Raw genomic sequence first — 14,071 nt, 5'->3', positions numbered from 1 at the left:
CGAAAATTTTTCAACATGTAAACCGATGAAAAAATTGAATTGGGCTGCAATTTACAATTTATACAAACTTTTGGGCTGCAATTTGCAAAAAAAATTTTAAATGGCTGCAATTTGCAAAATAAGAACTTTAAATGGCTACAATTTGCAAATTTTCCTATCTTTAATGACAACAAAAAAAAAAAAAAATTCTCTTTTACCCTTCTTTATCCAACCAGGCTACGTTATGTATTGAAAAAGATGTATAATTTTGAATGGAAGAATATGTCTATCTCTTGAAAAGTCAAAATGCTAAATGATAGATTTTCTTAGGTTGTGATGAATAGCTCACCACTAAGCATTCTTATAATTTCGTGCATCCACTAATGAGAAAAGAAGACCTTGACTTCGCTTAATATGTACAATTAAGTTGCTAATTAATTTGACATAATCTATACATTTATGATTTGAATGAACTTCTACCATTAGATTTATATACTAGTATAACAAGTCTTTTATTTATTTATTTATTTTTTAAAATAACTTTTCTTCTAATTAATAAGTGCAAAATTTAATATCCTTTGTCATCTAAAATTAGAGATGAAGCTCCCAATCGATCTTCGTATGATCTTCTTCATCCCCCTTTTCCTTACCATCACACCAGCTTACTCTAAATTCCATATCCACAGTGAATATTGCCTAAATGATGTTGGTAATTACACAACAGGTAGCAATTACGACGAAAACTTAATTGACCTTCTTCCTAACCTTATAGACAAAGCCTCCTTATCCACCTTCGATAATCACACGGTTGGACAGGGGATCGATCAAACATATGGCTTATATATGTGTGGAGGTGATCTCGATGGACAACAATGTCATGATTGTGTTGAGGCCGCATCCAAAACAATCGTCGAAAAATGCCCTACACAAAAAGAGGCCCTTGTGTGGTACCAGGAATGTATGGTACGCTATGCAAACCGCCCCATCTATTCTCACCAAGAACAAAATCAAATGAGCTACACCTGGAGTACACAAAATGTGTCTGATCCTATGAAATTCGGAAAATTGATTTCGAAGATGATGGATGGTTTAATCGCGCAGGCTGCCTATAACTCAAGTCGTCGAGGTTATGCTACTGACCAAGGCGAACTCACGTTGTTCGAGAATGTGTATGCCTTAGCTCAATGCACTTCTGACATACTTGGGAATCGATGTGAAAGATGCCTAAGAGTGGCATTCAGAAATATGGGAGCGTGTTGTGGGACGGCAAGGGTATCGATGGAAATGTATCAGCTAACAAATCGCTTATATGTCTCTTCGAAAGGCTGCATATTTTGATGGTACACTCAAGCAAGATATATTCTATTGTGCAAGATTGTCCCACGATTGCCATCAACCACAGTTTTGATAAAGAATACCTTTATTTGATTCATTTAAAGTCAATGTCTTTTGTAGATATTGTATGACTTTTTTGCAATTAATCAAATTTACTAAAAATATTAAAAACAAAAACTAAACTCTAGCTTACACAAAAATTATACTCCATAATAATTTTGTTTATAAATGATGATAGTTAATTAATATAGAAAGAGAGCATCCAACTACATGAAAACAAAGACAAAGTAATGGAAATTATTTTAACTACATACACTTTCTTGAGATCTTATGAAAGATCATCATTTTACCTATGTATATAGCAAAAATGAAAGTGGCTTTGACTCTTTGAGCATACATATACTCCGTTAAAGCCATATATTACTTCGATCATCAGTTGGAATCTTGGAGACGGCTCGATCAATCTCACTTGAACTTATAAGTTCTTGAAATTACCAATATTAAATCTCACAAACATACACTTAACTAATCTTCTTAATTATTCATGCAATAATTTGTATAACCAAATGAACAAATCAATTAATTAATATGAAGAGAATTTCGGACCACCACGAAACGTCACGTACGTGCATTTAATTAGTAGTTAATCTTTGAGCAAACTTTCCTTACTTGGCCAGCATTACCAGTAAGAACTTCAATTCTACCCATTCCAACCATGGATACACCAAAATCTTCGAAGAATTGCTTTTCGTTTTTACCATTCTTGTGCGCTTCAACATAATATTGAGTAGCGTAATCGTCGAGCAATGCAGCATCGGATTGAAATAATCCTCTATTCTTAGACACTGTCTCGAAGTAATCGTTATCGAATTTGTTGGAACTTTTGGGATCCATTTCCACAATCAAGTCAGGACCATTTTTGGTGCATTTCTTCCTTAATGCAGCGACGTATTTGGGATCCATGGTTGGATCGAAAGAGTTGTCACCTCCTCCGTTGAAGTTGTAGAGACGGTTTCTAAACGACGAACAATGAGATACACCTATTGTGTGAGCTCCTGCACAATTGTTTTCTCCAGTTACTATCTATTTTGACATAAGCTCAAACAGATTACATATAATTATTAAAAGACGAAAGACTGTTGCTGGCTATAGTGGCTAGGTCATGAGCTTGTTTAATATATTTACTGATAGACGATAAAAAAATGTAAGTAAAAATGAATAAAGAGTTGTTAAATATATTTACATACCTGATAAAACTACGAGATCCTTTATGGTTAGTCCTTTTTGGTTGAAACTATTTATCAAAGAGGAAATGTTGAAAAATGGTGGTGGCAAATTAGCTAGAGCTTCAGTATTCGAAGTAACAAAACCATCTCGCCTTCCTAACTCAACATCCCAGTACGATCCTCCGGTCTACGAAGACAACACACAGTACATTCACTACCAATGTACAATTATAACATTAGATGATTTAGAACTATTTTTTTTAATTTTTTAAAAATGTATACCTCAACCACGACGTCCCTTGATACTATGGCTAATATATCAGCACATGAAACAATTCCGGGGCAATGCATTTCCAATGCACTCTTGACTTTATCTATGACTTCATATCCTCTAAGAGTTAGATTTGGAATTGCTTCTTTCTCGCCTTGTTTTGTAGGAGAATCGAGTAGGATTGAAGCATCACAACCCTGATAATCAATATATTAAGAAAACGATTAGTTTGTTTGCAATTTTACTATGTTGTATATGTAAAGGTCATAAAAGAGTTGCATTAAATTTTTATTGAAAGAACATAGCGTAATTAATTCGCGCAAAAATAGATAGGAAAAAAAAAAGATATTACTCACCCTAACAAAGCAATCATGAAAGAACATTCTCAACAAGGGGCCAGCAAGAGTAGGATCAACAGCAAGGGATTCTTTGATGGCATTCAATGCTATGGACTCGGCTTGAGGACATGAATACCCATAGTATCCCACCGATAGGCCAGATGGGCCATCAGCAGGATTCGAGGCAACAAGAGGAAGAAGAAGAGCTAAGAAAATCATAACTTTAGGAGTAGCCATCGATTGATCTCTTAACTATTGATCAAGTATAGGCTAATTAAAGTTGCTATGATGAATGTTGTAAGGAAAATAGGAGCATCCTTATATAGTGTATTAACTAGCATTGTCAAATATTGCCAACTATTCCAATTTGCATGCTTCCAACACCTTTGTGTTTGCACGTTTGTCTTTGATTTTGGTTGGTGATAACAATAATCATATCGATCAAATGAACTTGACGAAGTATTACTTCAATTATATATAAACTACTTGTATATAGTATCAGTTACTAATCTTACTATTGGCAAGGAAGTTGGGCTATCCTTTTCATACAATAAACAAAACATTAACCAAACTATATTACGTGTATTAATCTAATACTTAAGTGATGAGCATGTAATACACTTGTAATACCAAATCATATGGGACTGACGAAATGCGGATTTTGATATCCTCAATTAGCTGAATTATATCCTCTATTGGCTGGATGATATTTTCTATTGGTTATATAATATCCTTTATTGATTAGATGATATTTCTACTGGTTGGATGATGTTCTCTATTGGATGGATGATATCTTCTACTGGCTATATGATATCCTTTTATTGGCTGAATGATATTTCTATTGGCTGGATGATATTATCTATTGGCTGGATGATAAAGCCTTAACGTTTTGACACGTGGCGGTAACAGGCCAATGATTCTCCTCTATTTTATTTAAAGTAAGTGGTTTGGAAAAGGAAGAATTATTGGGGTGTTACACGAAGTAACCCCTATGAGGCTATGATGGTTGGCCATACGATGTGACTAGCCACATTTAAGAATTTGAGTCATTTTTTTCATTTACAATCTTTATCATTACTCCTTCCGTGTTTTAGTAAGTGTTACACTTACCAAATGCGATTATGTTTTAATAAGTGTTATACTTTCTTTTTTTTTGGCAAAATACTACTCACATTTTAATATTATCTCTCTCCTCTTACGGTCCTCACCCAAACTACTACTACATTTTTTATTATTATTTTTTACATTCATTATTTTCCAATAAACTATTAACCTCACTGTCTTCTTTTTACAATTTTTTTTAATACTCTAAGTACCCAACTTACCTTTTATTTAATTTAAGTCAATTAAATTGCTTAAAATAATGTGTCGGTCAAACTGTAACAATTATTAAATTGTTAAAAAAATATTTGAAATTATCCACGGGGCTAGTACATGGAAACACCACACCACTAGTTACGTGGCTTGTGACTATATGGATCCTATGAGACTTTTTTTTTTAATTATTTTTTTATTTTTAAGAGTATGAGACCTTGGTGCCTAACGCAACCTCACCAATTATTGATAACAAAACATTCTTTAATTTATGTTGTTTTGAGGTTAAACAATTACTTGTATCAAACCTCATCTAGAGAAAGATCAGAATATACTTGTAAAAAAGGTCAAATATAACACCTATCTTTTATATTTTATTTTTTAGTTTTTTAACTATTTTTTTCGTAGCTGTTTTTAAGCAAGATATATAACACCTACGTTGGAGTCTTGGACATACCATGTCAACGTTCGAGCGGCACATGGGGCCGGCATACATGTTCTTGCGACGATGGCGCAAAATATTCATTTTTTGCACCATCCTTAAACATATAATAAGCTATTAAATCAGCAACAAACAAAAAAAATAAAACAATAAAAATCAATTTAACTTCGTTTGTTAAAGTTCATGGTACTCCATTACAAATCCGAGGCTTTTTTCAATAATTAGCTAGAATGACTTGTTCTAAGCTATTAGCTAGTAAGCTACACATTATCTATAAAATTATAAGGCAATATATAGTGTACATATGCACTCAAATCACTGATTTAGTAAGAAAACAAAAAACACATGGCTATCTTCAGAACTATTTTGCTTCAAATTATTTTACCATTTATACTTATGCCTCAAGACCTCAAGTAGCTGCTCAAATTCCTATTCATGACAAAGGTATCGATAGGATCCGACTCCATTCTTGCATTTTTAAACATAAATTCAGCGATTCCACGGTTATTGGTTAACTTATTACTTATGTAATTAGAACGCTAATTAAGTGATCTTCAATAAATAAAAAGATTTTAACTTGTTAATAATGCACTTCATATACAGACGTACACATACTCACCAAATAGTCAAGGCTTGATCTAGTCGAAATGTTTAACCTTATGTAGAATACTTCAACCCTAGAGTTAAGAGAATGAATGGAAACCTATACGAGTAATTAAAAAGGGTGCTTAATTAAGAATAAAATATATTCATGCCTGTCTTATGATATTTTATTTTAACTTATTTATAATAGGTTCTTTAATTTCATAAAAATATATCGACAATTGAATCCTTAATCACACGGCTGTGTATCTAAAAAGCTTATACAGAATAATTCAATTTTTTTTTTGACAGATAGAATAATTCAATCTTTGGAGTCATCGCGAACATTTAAAAAATACGCATTTTGCCAACTCATGCAACAAGAGAATTAGATAAAGCAAAAATAATCAAACATCAACAAGCATCATGCCACAAGGTGACAAGGATGAGAATTAAGTTCATGGCAGTCCATTACAAGTTTACAACCCGAGGCTATCTTCGATCAATTAATATATTTTGTTGTAAATAAACTTTATTATCAACAAATTTTTAATAAGGAAATATATATAGTTTCATTTTAAATCACTAATTTAGTAAGCATTACAAATATAACATGGCTATCTTCAGAACTATTTTGTTTATCATTCAAATTATTTTACCATTTATACTTATACCTCAGGTAGCTGCTCAAATTCCTATTCATGATAAAGGTATCAATACATCTCCATCTTTGCATTTTTCTTCATAATTTCAGCAATTTTATGGTTAACTTATTACTTATATAATTAGCACGCTAACTGACAAGATCGATTTTAACTATATATCTTGTTTTGTTTAGGTACTGGCAAGACAGTTTGGATTATTTTGAAACCTCTCATCATAATAGGCGGCATAATAGCCATTGTTGTAGTTGTGTTTGTTGGCTTAACAATTGGTTGTATTGGTTTATGCTTTGGCTGTATGAAAGAGGAACAATTGCAAGGTAATGATCTTATGTACCCTCTTGATCTCGTCCTCCTTTAAGTCTTGTTCATATTAAATTATACGAGTACTACATCTATATCGATCCTATATAAAATATAGGAAAATTTGTCTAAAAGGTACTTATATGCTCATTTTTTTTTTGTGAAAAAGGACCTTTTATGTTTAAAGCTGTGAAAAAGGTCCTTATAAGTTATTTTTGTTGTAATGAGGGATCTTGATATCGGAATATGACCATTGATTTCACTTTTCCGGCATTGACTATCATGTGACATGCACGTGATGTTTAAAAAATATCTTTTTTTTTTAATTTTTTTTTCCCATGATTTTGAGGAATGAGTAGGAATTTTGAGAGAAAATTCGGGGAAAGAAAGAAAGAGAATGTGAAAACGTGGGGAAAAAATGAACGAAAGGGCCATTTAAAAAATCACATGCCACATGCGTGATGATCAACACCGGAAAAGTAAAGTCAATAGTCATATTCCGATGTCAAGGTCCTTCTACACAACAAAAGTGACTTATAAGGATCTTTTTCACCACTTTGAACATATAAGGTCCTTCTTTGCAAAAAAGTCAACATATAAGTACCTTTCTAACAAATTTTCCTAAAATATAAATGCATGCTAGTAGTGTACGTACATGTATGTTGTCCCACATTAGTGAAGATCGAGAAATGATTCACCTCATAAACTTGAGGTATAAGAATATGATTCGATTATCATGCTATGATGTTCAACAGCAAAAAATGCTTATTTATGCAATGTTATATACATACGATAGCCCGCTTATGTTTAAATTTATTAATGCTTAAGTGTATTGTTAGCCACATTGACATTGCTAATGTGAAAATTGAATTTGTGTCATTGCAGAAAACAAAGGGCAATCAAATGATTCAACTGAATCTCCACAGGTTTAGGTCGCGATAATCATGAAATTACTGTATCCGCCAGTGAAAAACCATGCTTAATTGAGTGTAAGCAAAGTTAATTTGTGCATATATCTAGCTAGAAGCACGTTATCAAGAAAGTCTTAAGTTGTTCCTCTTTTTTTTTTCAAATTTTTTAAGGCAAACGTTTGGAATTAAGAATTTAAGTAACATGCATGCTTCTCTTTGTCATTGACTGAAAGAGCACAAGACTCTTACGTGTTAAAGGACCAACTTAACCAAAAGGACCAAGTCAAAATGGGAAGAACATTTAGCATTAGAAGGGGTAACAATTATATGCACCCGCCAAACAATTATTTAAAAGCTTGTGTTTTATACTTTTGGTGGTGTTATTAGTTGCTAAGATATGGAAGAGTAGTCTTGATACAGGAAGATATCTATCCTCATTCCTCAATATCAGTCTGGTAACATCTATCAAAGACTAATTGGAAAAAATGTTCACCACATTACAGAACCAAGAAGTTTTAATGGCTACCAACAACACACACAACAACGCGCACACATACACTACACGCACATTTACACAATCATCGTTGTTTCAAACCTCTAGGGGCTGGAAGACTATACATCCCACTATCCCAGCTTGTCCTTTCTGGAAGTCTTGCATATAATTTTTCTCTTGGCATTAACAAGAGCAGTATTTGTTTATGTACAACTAGTTATACCGTGTGTATGATACAACAAATGTTATTTCTTTGCTCGTGTGCTTGTACCCAATAATTACACGAATATGAGCAAAAAAAAATACCTTTGAAGGTACTCCTTTAACGAGGAGACAACTCGGTCATAATATCCTCCATTGGATTTACTCCAGAGCTTCCAAGTAAATCTGCCGATTTTTCTTGCTTGTAATAAGGTAAAATTGGAGGTGGAAAAGGCAGAGTCATGCTAATATTTAACTGGGTGTTAAGCATGATTAACACTGATGCCATGTTTGGTCGTTTATCTGGATCCTCTTGAGTGCACAATAGTCCAACTTGTATACATCTTTCAACTTCATCTTTCGAAAAATCGTTCTTACCTAGTGCTGAATCTACCAAGTTCAAGTGTGCCCCTTCATTCCAAAGTCTCCATGCCTGAGATGTAAATTCAAGAACGACATAAGTACAAGCAAAATAAGCAACGCGTGCTACTATAGTACTATAGGTCTCAAGTAAAACTTAACTAACTTACATAGCTTAAGAGGTTCTCTCCTTGTGCATTATTTATGTCCAAGCAACGATTTCCACTGATTATCTCTAGCAGTATCACACCATAACTAAAAATGTCTGATTTGCTTGAGAAGTGCCCTGTTCTTGTATACTCTGGCGCCATGTATCCACTGCACCATTTTTTTTTCGCTTAGGGAAAACCATACAAATATGTAGCATGCCATAAAATATGTCTAGTGTAATCAATAAACCAATTAAAATTTCTTGTTACATTAGTATTCCTAGATGAAAAAGTCGAAATCTTACAATGTTCCTCCGATTCTGCTAGTATAATTTCCTCGAGTTAAATCTCCTCCAAAAAGCTTAGCCATACCGAAATCAGCAATTTTGGGATTCATCTCTCCATCTAACAAGATGTTACTCGGTTTAAGGTCTCGATGAATAATTTTTGGACATGAGTCTTCATGTAGGTATAGTAGACCTCGTGCAATTCCTACTATGATCTTGTAACGAGTTTCCCATTTCAACAATGCTCCTCGTTTAGCATCTGCATCATAAACAATTAAGCAGATCAGAAATAAAACAACACAGTTGAAAATTCCAAATATTTGAAGTGATTTTGTTTTAGACTGCAAAAAACAAAGTAAAACTAACCGAATAAATATCGATCAAGGCTCTTGTTAGGCACAAACTCATAGACCAGCAACATTTCATCTCTTTCCAAGCAGAATCCAAATAGTTTAACAAGATTTTTGTGTTGAAGCTTGGCAGCTAAGCAGGCCTCGGTCTTAAACTCTCGGATTCCTTGTCCTGATGCATTCGAAAGCCTCTTTATCGCCACTGCTTGTCCATCAGCCAATGTCCCCTGAAATCATAATCTCTGATAAATAAATAACATATATATGCAACTGCCAGAGTACGTCGTAACAAATTTGTAGTATTACTAACATTGTACAGTGTTCAGACTTTGGTCATACCATGTAAACAATGCCAAATCCACCTTGTCCAAGCTTGTTGGAATCGGAGAAGTTGTATGTTGCTGATTTGATGGTTTCGAAATCTATTTGCAAATTTTCAATGCTTTCGATCTCTTCGAGCCCTGGAATTACATAAACATTTTCTAAGTGTTCAATATCATTATTTTACAGTTTTTTAAGTGTTACTCCGTCCTATTTTCTCTCCTAACTGTTTTCTATTAAACCTGTTTTATTTTTGCAGGTAGTCGTTTGTAATATGACTACCAAAATGATTACGAGTAGTTATTTTGGCTCAATTTTCCAGCAAGAGGTCCAATCGGAGGCAGAGACTCTGCCTTCAACCTGACCCAAGACCACAAGAACCGTACACTAGGTGATCAAACTATTAAGGTACAACTCTTTTTTTACATAAAACAAGATCGATCTATGTTTTAACATGAAACTTACAACAGTTAAAAATTACCATATGGTCTTTTTCTGGCCTTTCTTCTCTTTAGACAACAGATCAGATATACAATAATGATCAAGAATATGGCTGCGAAACCTGATACGACTCCCAATCCAGCATACAGCTTTTTATCTGGTTCTGAAAATGGGAAAATAAAAAAAATAAAAAAGTTCGGTCATAACAGCAAAAACAAGCTAAGGTGATATATATATATATATATCGAGTCGATTAGAGTATAAGAATGTTTAGCACTTCGTAACAGAAAAAAAACAAGAGGTGAAATCAGAGTCGAATTTAAACATATTACCTTTAGGTAGAAAAATTGATGTTTCAGTAAAGGTATATGTCAATCGACAACTCGGTTGCAGAATCATTCCGTATTGCTGACCCTGTGTATGAAGCCTGCCTAGTGCAGTTTGTAAACAACTGCGGCAATCTGATGGGCGTAGATCTGGTGTGCAGTCTACTGAAGAAGTTAACAGCATGTTTCCAGGGAGTTGACTGACTGTTGAGGCTGAAGCTAGCGATAAGCACCCAGCCGAGGCAACGTTAAATAGACCAATGAACGCGTTTGACAGTTGCTGATTGAACTGACTGTACTTTGTTGGACCAAATATGAGTGGAAAGTAAGGATTAACATCATTAATGGAGAATATGGAGTGGTTTGCATAGCGTAACATACACAACGGATACCATACTATGGCTTCTACACTCGACGGACATGTCTGCAGGATTCCTTCTGATGCAGCCTTAATACAGTCTCGGCACAGCTGATTGTCTGCACCACTGTTGCAGAGGTATAGGCCATATACTGTATTTGGGCGTTCCCCTGTGGTGAAATTGTGGAATTTTCGTGTGTCCGAATTCGAGGTGAGATTTGATAATAGGTAATACAGATTGGTTTGGTATACACCTCCCTGCTCAAATTTCCTATTAGAACAGCTGCCATTGATGTAAACATTTAGGTCCTGAGAACTTGCAAATTTGAGAAAATGAGTTAGGCAAATAAATGAAAATATAATTGGGCTAAGAATGTGCCCCATAATTTTTTTAATGGGAATCAAGAACCTGCCTGTATTATTTGTTTTAGAAGTAGGATTTTATCATTTTAATTATACCAATAATTTAATTCAATGAAAAAGAGACGTATTGATGCTACAAAGTATTGATGCTTTATACTGTACTATGTTGGAAAGAAACACAAATTTTTAAATGTAACCAGCCACACCATTATTAGAGAGGTTATTGACTTTATTTATTTATTATTTTTTTGTAATGCATTAATGATTGGAAATTCCCTCGTTATTGAGAAACAAAAGTACATTGAAGAAACGAATTATTGCAATTAAAAAGATGACTATAATAATGTGATTCATATACACACATATAGGTACTCACCAAATAATCAAGGCTTGATCTAGTTGAAATGTTTGACCTTATACAGAAGACTTTAGCCCTGGCCTATAATTAAAAAGGGTGCTTAGTTAAGGATACATTTTCCCCTAAAAAAAAGAGATACGTACAATTTATTCATGCATGTCTTATGATATCATATTTTGAATTATTCAAAATATGTTGAGTCTTAAAAAATATATGTATCAACAATTGAATTTTTGCTGATCACAAGGTTGAATTACTCTAGATCTTCTAATCCATTACATGAATTTCATTTATCTATCATTTTTTACCCTTTGATTACAATTTTTTTCATAAGAAATATGTAATTTACTATATAGATCATATAAAAAAATCCTTCTTTACACACACGTCGCGCACATAAAAAGTTAGTATAAAATAATTTTACCTTTGAAGCGATCACAAACAATTTAGAAAATATTCTATTTGCCAACTCATTCAACAACAATTAAAATATATAGCAAAAATAATCAAACATCAACAAGCAAGCATCATGCCACAAGGTGATGACAAGGATGAGAATGACTTAGTCTGGACCAACTTCCTTTGTATTTCAAGTAGAAGTACTTCCTTTGTTAAAAGGGGGATGGGTGAGGGATGATTGGGCGTTGCCGATAGTGAGAAGAGTTTTAAGGGTTTTTCGAATGGGGGGAAGGCTAACGGGTAGGGTAAACATTGGTTAGGGGAAGGGGGGTATGGGTGGTGCCGACGTTGGGGTAGAGGGGTCAGACTGGGCAATGGTGGCTGGCGTGGGGAAGGGTTGTTGTCATTTTTTATTTATAAAATTATCAATTTTGTTAAAAGATTTTTAGACCAATCACGTGTTGACATGTGTGTTTTTGACCACTTGTTAATTGTTTGGGATTGCTAGATGTGAACTGTACCAAAATTGAAATTATTAGATAATAATTCAAAATTAGATTTTTTTTTTTTTCACACCAAAATTAGAATTGTTAAAATTAAATCGGCCAAAAATAAAAGGGGTTGTTAAAGTGAATTTTTCCTTTTTAGTTTTTACTTGTATTATATATGAACCTTTTTTTTTTTTACACAAATTATATATGAACCCTAGAATTGTTTATATAGTTTAGTATTATACCGTTTACCACTAGATAAACAAATCAATAATAATAACTTAATACTAAAAGCAAAACCAAAAATGACACATGTCATTTACTGGTTAAAAGTTTTCCCTCCATTTTTCCTTTTTTTTTTTTTCCTTTCTCCAAAAACTTCAAGAAAACTATTTATAACCCATAATATATTGTTTCCTGATTGACAACAATATTCTTTCCATTATCAAAATAATACCACTATCGAAGATTCATATAATATTATCATTTTTTTTTTCACTTTACTATTTTTGAACTTTATTTCAATTTAAAAGAGAAAATTTATTTTAGAACCTTATATATGCATATACTATATATATTCGTATTAATATATATAATAGCACAAATATTAATCAAAATTTTCATTTTTTTTAATAAAAAATATTTACAGACCTTAAACTTTATTTTAAAAAAATAAATAAATTGTATACCTTTATTTACGTAAAGTATCAATCAATAACTTTATACTAAAAGCAAAATCAGAAATGACATATGTCATTTACTGGTTAAAAATTTTCCCTCCATTTTTCCTTTCTCCAAAAACTTCAAGAAAACTATTTATAACCCATGATATATTCTTTCCTGATTGACAACATTATTCTTTCCATTATTTAAATAATACCACTATCGAAGATTCATATAATATTATCTTTTTTTATTTTTTTTTGTTTCACTTTACTATTTTTGAACTTTATTTCAATTTAAAAGAGAAAATTCATTTGAGAACCTTATATATGCATATACTATATATATTCGTATTAATATATAATAGCACAAATATTAATCAAAATTTTCATTTTTTTTAATAAAAAAAATTTATAGACCTTAAACTTTATTTTAAAAAATAAATTGTATACCTTTATTTACGTAAAGTATTATTAAATTAGCATTGCAATTTGTTACAATATGAAGTTAGTAACAACCGTGCGTTGCACGGGACTTAAGCTAGTTGGTTATTAAATGGGTATCCTTCGTTGTTTGATACTCCCTCCGTTTTTAAATACTTACTTAACTTTACTTTTTCGCCGTTTTTAAATACTTTTTTATTTCTTTATTTGGAAAGCTTTCCCAACTTAAATCATATTTTATTAATTTTATATTTTCTTTTTTCCAATTCTCTTCATTATTTTTATTTTTATTTTTTTTTATTCTTCCAGGAATTTAAAAACGGAGGGAGTATATGGAAAGAAATTTGACGGAGTGGAGAGGAGTAAAAGGACCTCTATTGGCTTTGGCTCTATGCATTGGAAAGAAATCTACCCTTTATTTTGTTTTGCTGCAATTCAATGACGAAATTGGGTTGTGAAACCACTCTTTAATTTGAAGGTATCATCTTTTATTTATGCTACTCCTACTCCATTGTCTCCATATGATTGTTTGCTAGATATGATGATTACAGCTGATTCATTTCATTGATCGTTTACTGATTATGTTATTTTTCTCATTTTTTGAGTTATGCTCACCAGGTGTTCGATTAAATGCCTAAGTGAATCTGGATTGCTTGATAAATGACCACGAACAACTGATAGTTGACAGCAATATAATGTCACACA

The 14,071-nt window shown here is 32.6% G+C and overlaps 3 protein-coding genes across 3 annotated transcripts; 1 reads left to right on the top strand and 2 right to left on the bottom strand.

Moving 5' to 3' along the window:
- The first annotated feature begins 576 nt into the window (after positions 1-576).
- Positions 577-1,317, top strand: LOC145578326 (antimicrobial ginkbilobin-2-like protein). Its single transcript, XM_081635665.1, has one exon. It carries the CDS (start codon positions 577-579, stop codon positions 1,315-1,317), a length of 741 nt encoding a protein of 246 aa, XP_081491791.1.
- A 422-nt stretch (positions 1,318-1,739) lies between these two features.
- On the bottom strand, positions 1,740-3,386 carry LOC145578324 (peroxidase 56-like). Its single transcript, XM_081635664.1, has 4 exons — positions 3,168-3,386; positions 2,823-3,008; positions 2,562-2,727; positions 1,740-2,369 (listed from the first exon to the last, which is right to left on the bottom strand). Exons 1-4 carry the CDS (start codon positions 3,384-3,386, stop codon positions 1,951-1,953), a joined length of 990 nt encoding a protein of 329 aa, XP_081491790.1. The 3' UTR covers positions 1,740-1,950.
- A 4,634-nt stretch (positions 3,387-8,020) lies between these two features.
- On the bottom strand, positions 8,021-11,087 carry LOC145578323 (cysteine-rich receptor-like protein kinase 19). The gene is made up of 7 exons (XM_081635663.1): positions 10,298-11,087; positions 10,006-10,128; positions 9,543-9,664; positions 9,220-9,430; positions 8,872-9,112; positions 8,588-8,735; positions 8,021-8,490 (listed from the first exon to the last, which is right to left on the bottom strand). The coding sequence occupies exons 1-7, from the start codon at positions 11,031-11,033 to the stop codon at positions 8,179-8,181; spliced, it is 1,893 nt and encodes a 630-aa protein (XP_081491789.1). The 5' UTR covers positions 11,034-11,087; the 3' UTR covers positions 8,021-8,178.
- Positions 11,088-14,071: the final 2,984 nt, after the last annotated feature.

The sequence above is a fragment of the Chenopodium album genome, chromosome 14, assembly GCF_948465745.1.
Source record: "Chenopodium album chromosome 14, dcCheAlbu1.1, whole genome shotgun sequence".
Taxonomy (NCBI): domain Eukaryota; kingdom Viridiplantae; phylum Streptophyta; class Magnoliopsida; order Caryophyllales; family Amaranthaceae; genus Chenopodium; species Chenopodium album.
This window is presented reverse-complemented; position numbering and strand designations above follow the sequence as displayed.

What these genes read in the sequence shown, in the direction of transcription:
- LOC145578326 (XM_081635665.1), top strand. Translation starts at nt 577, where the DNA reads ATGAAGCTCCCAATCGATCTTCGTATGATCTTCTTCATCCCCCTTTTC.
- LOC145578324 (XM_081635664.1), bottom strand. Translation starts at nt 3,386, where the DNA reads ATGGCTACTCCTAAAGTTATGATTTTCTTAGCTCTTCTTCTTCCTCTT. An exon ending in TTCATGATTGCTTTGTTAGG is followed by an intron (nt 3,009 to 3,167) that starts GTGAGTAATATC and finishes ATTGATTATCAG; the next exon opens with GGTTGTGATGCTTCAATCCT. An exon ending in GGATCTCGTAGTTTTATCAG is followed by an intron (nt 2,370 to 2,561) that starts GTATGTAAATAT and finishes ACAATTGTGCAG; the next exon opens with GAGCTCACACAATAGGTGTA.
- LOC145578323 (XM_081635663.1), bottom strand. Translation starts at nt 11,033, where the DNA reads ATGGGGCACATTCTTAGCCCAATTATATTTTCATTTATTTGCCTAACT. An exon ending in GGCCAGAAAAAGACCATATG is followed by an intron (nt 9,665 to 10,005) that starts GTAATTTTTAAC and finishes ATGTAATTCCAG; the next exon opens with GGCTCGAAGAGATCGAAAGC. An exon ending in AGCAGAATCGGAGGAACATT is followed by an intron (nt 8,736 to 8,871) that starts GTAAGATTTCGA and finishes AAAATGGTGCAG; the next exon opens with TGGATACATGGCGCCAGAGT.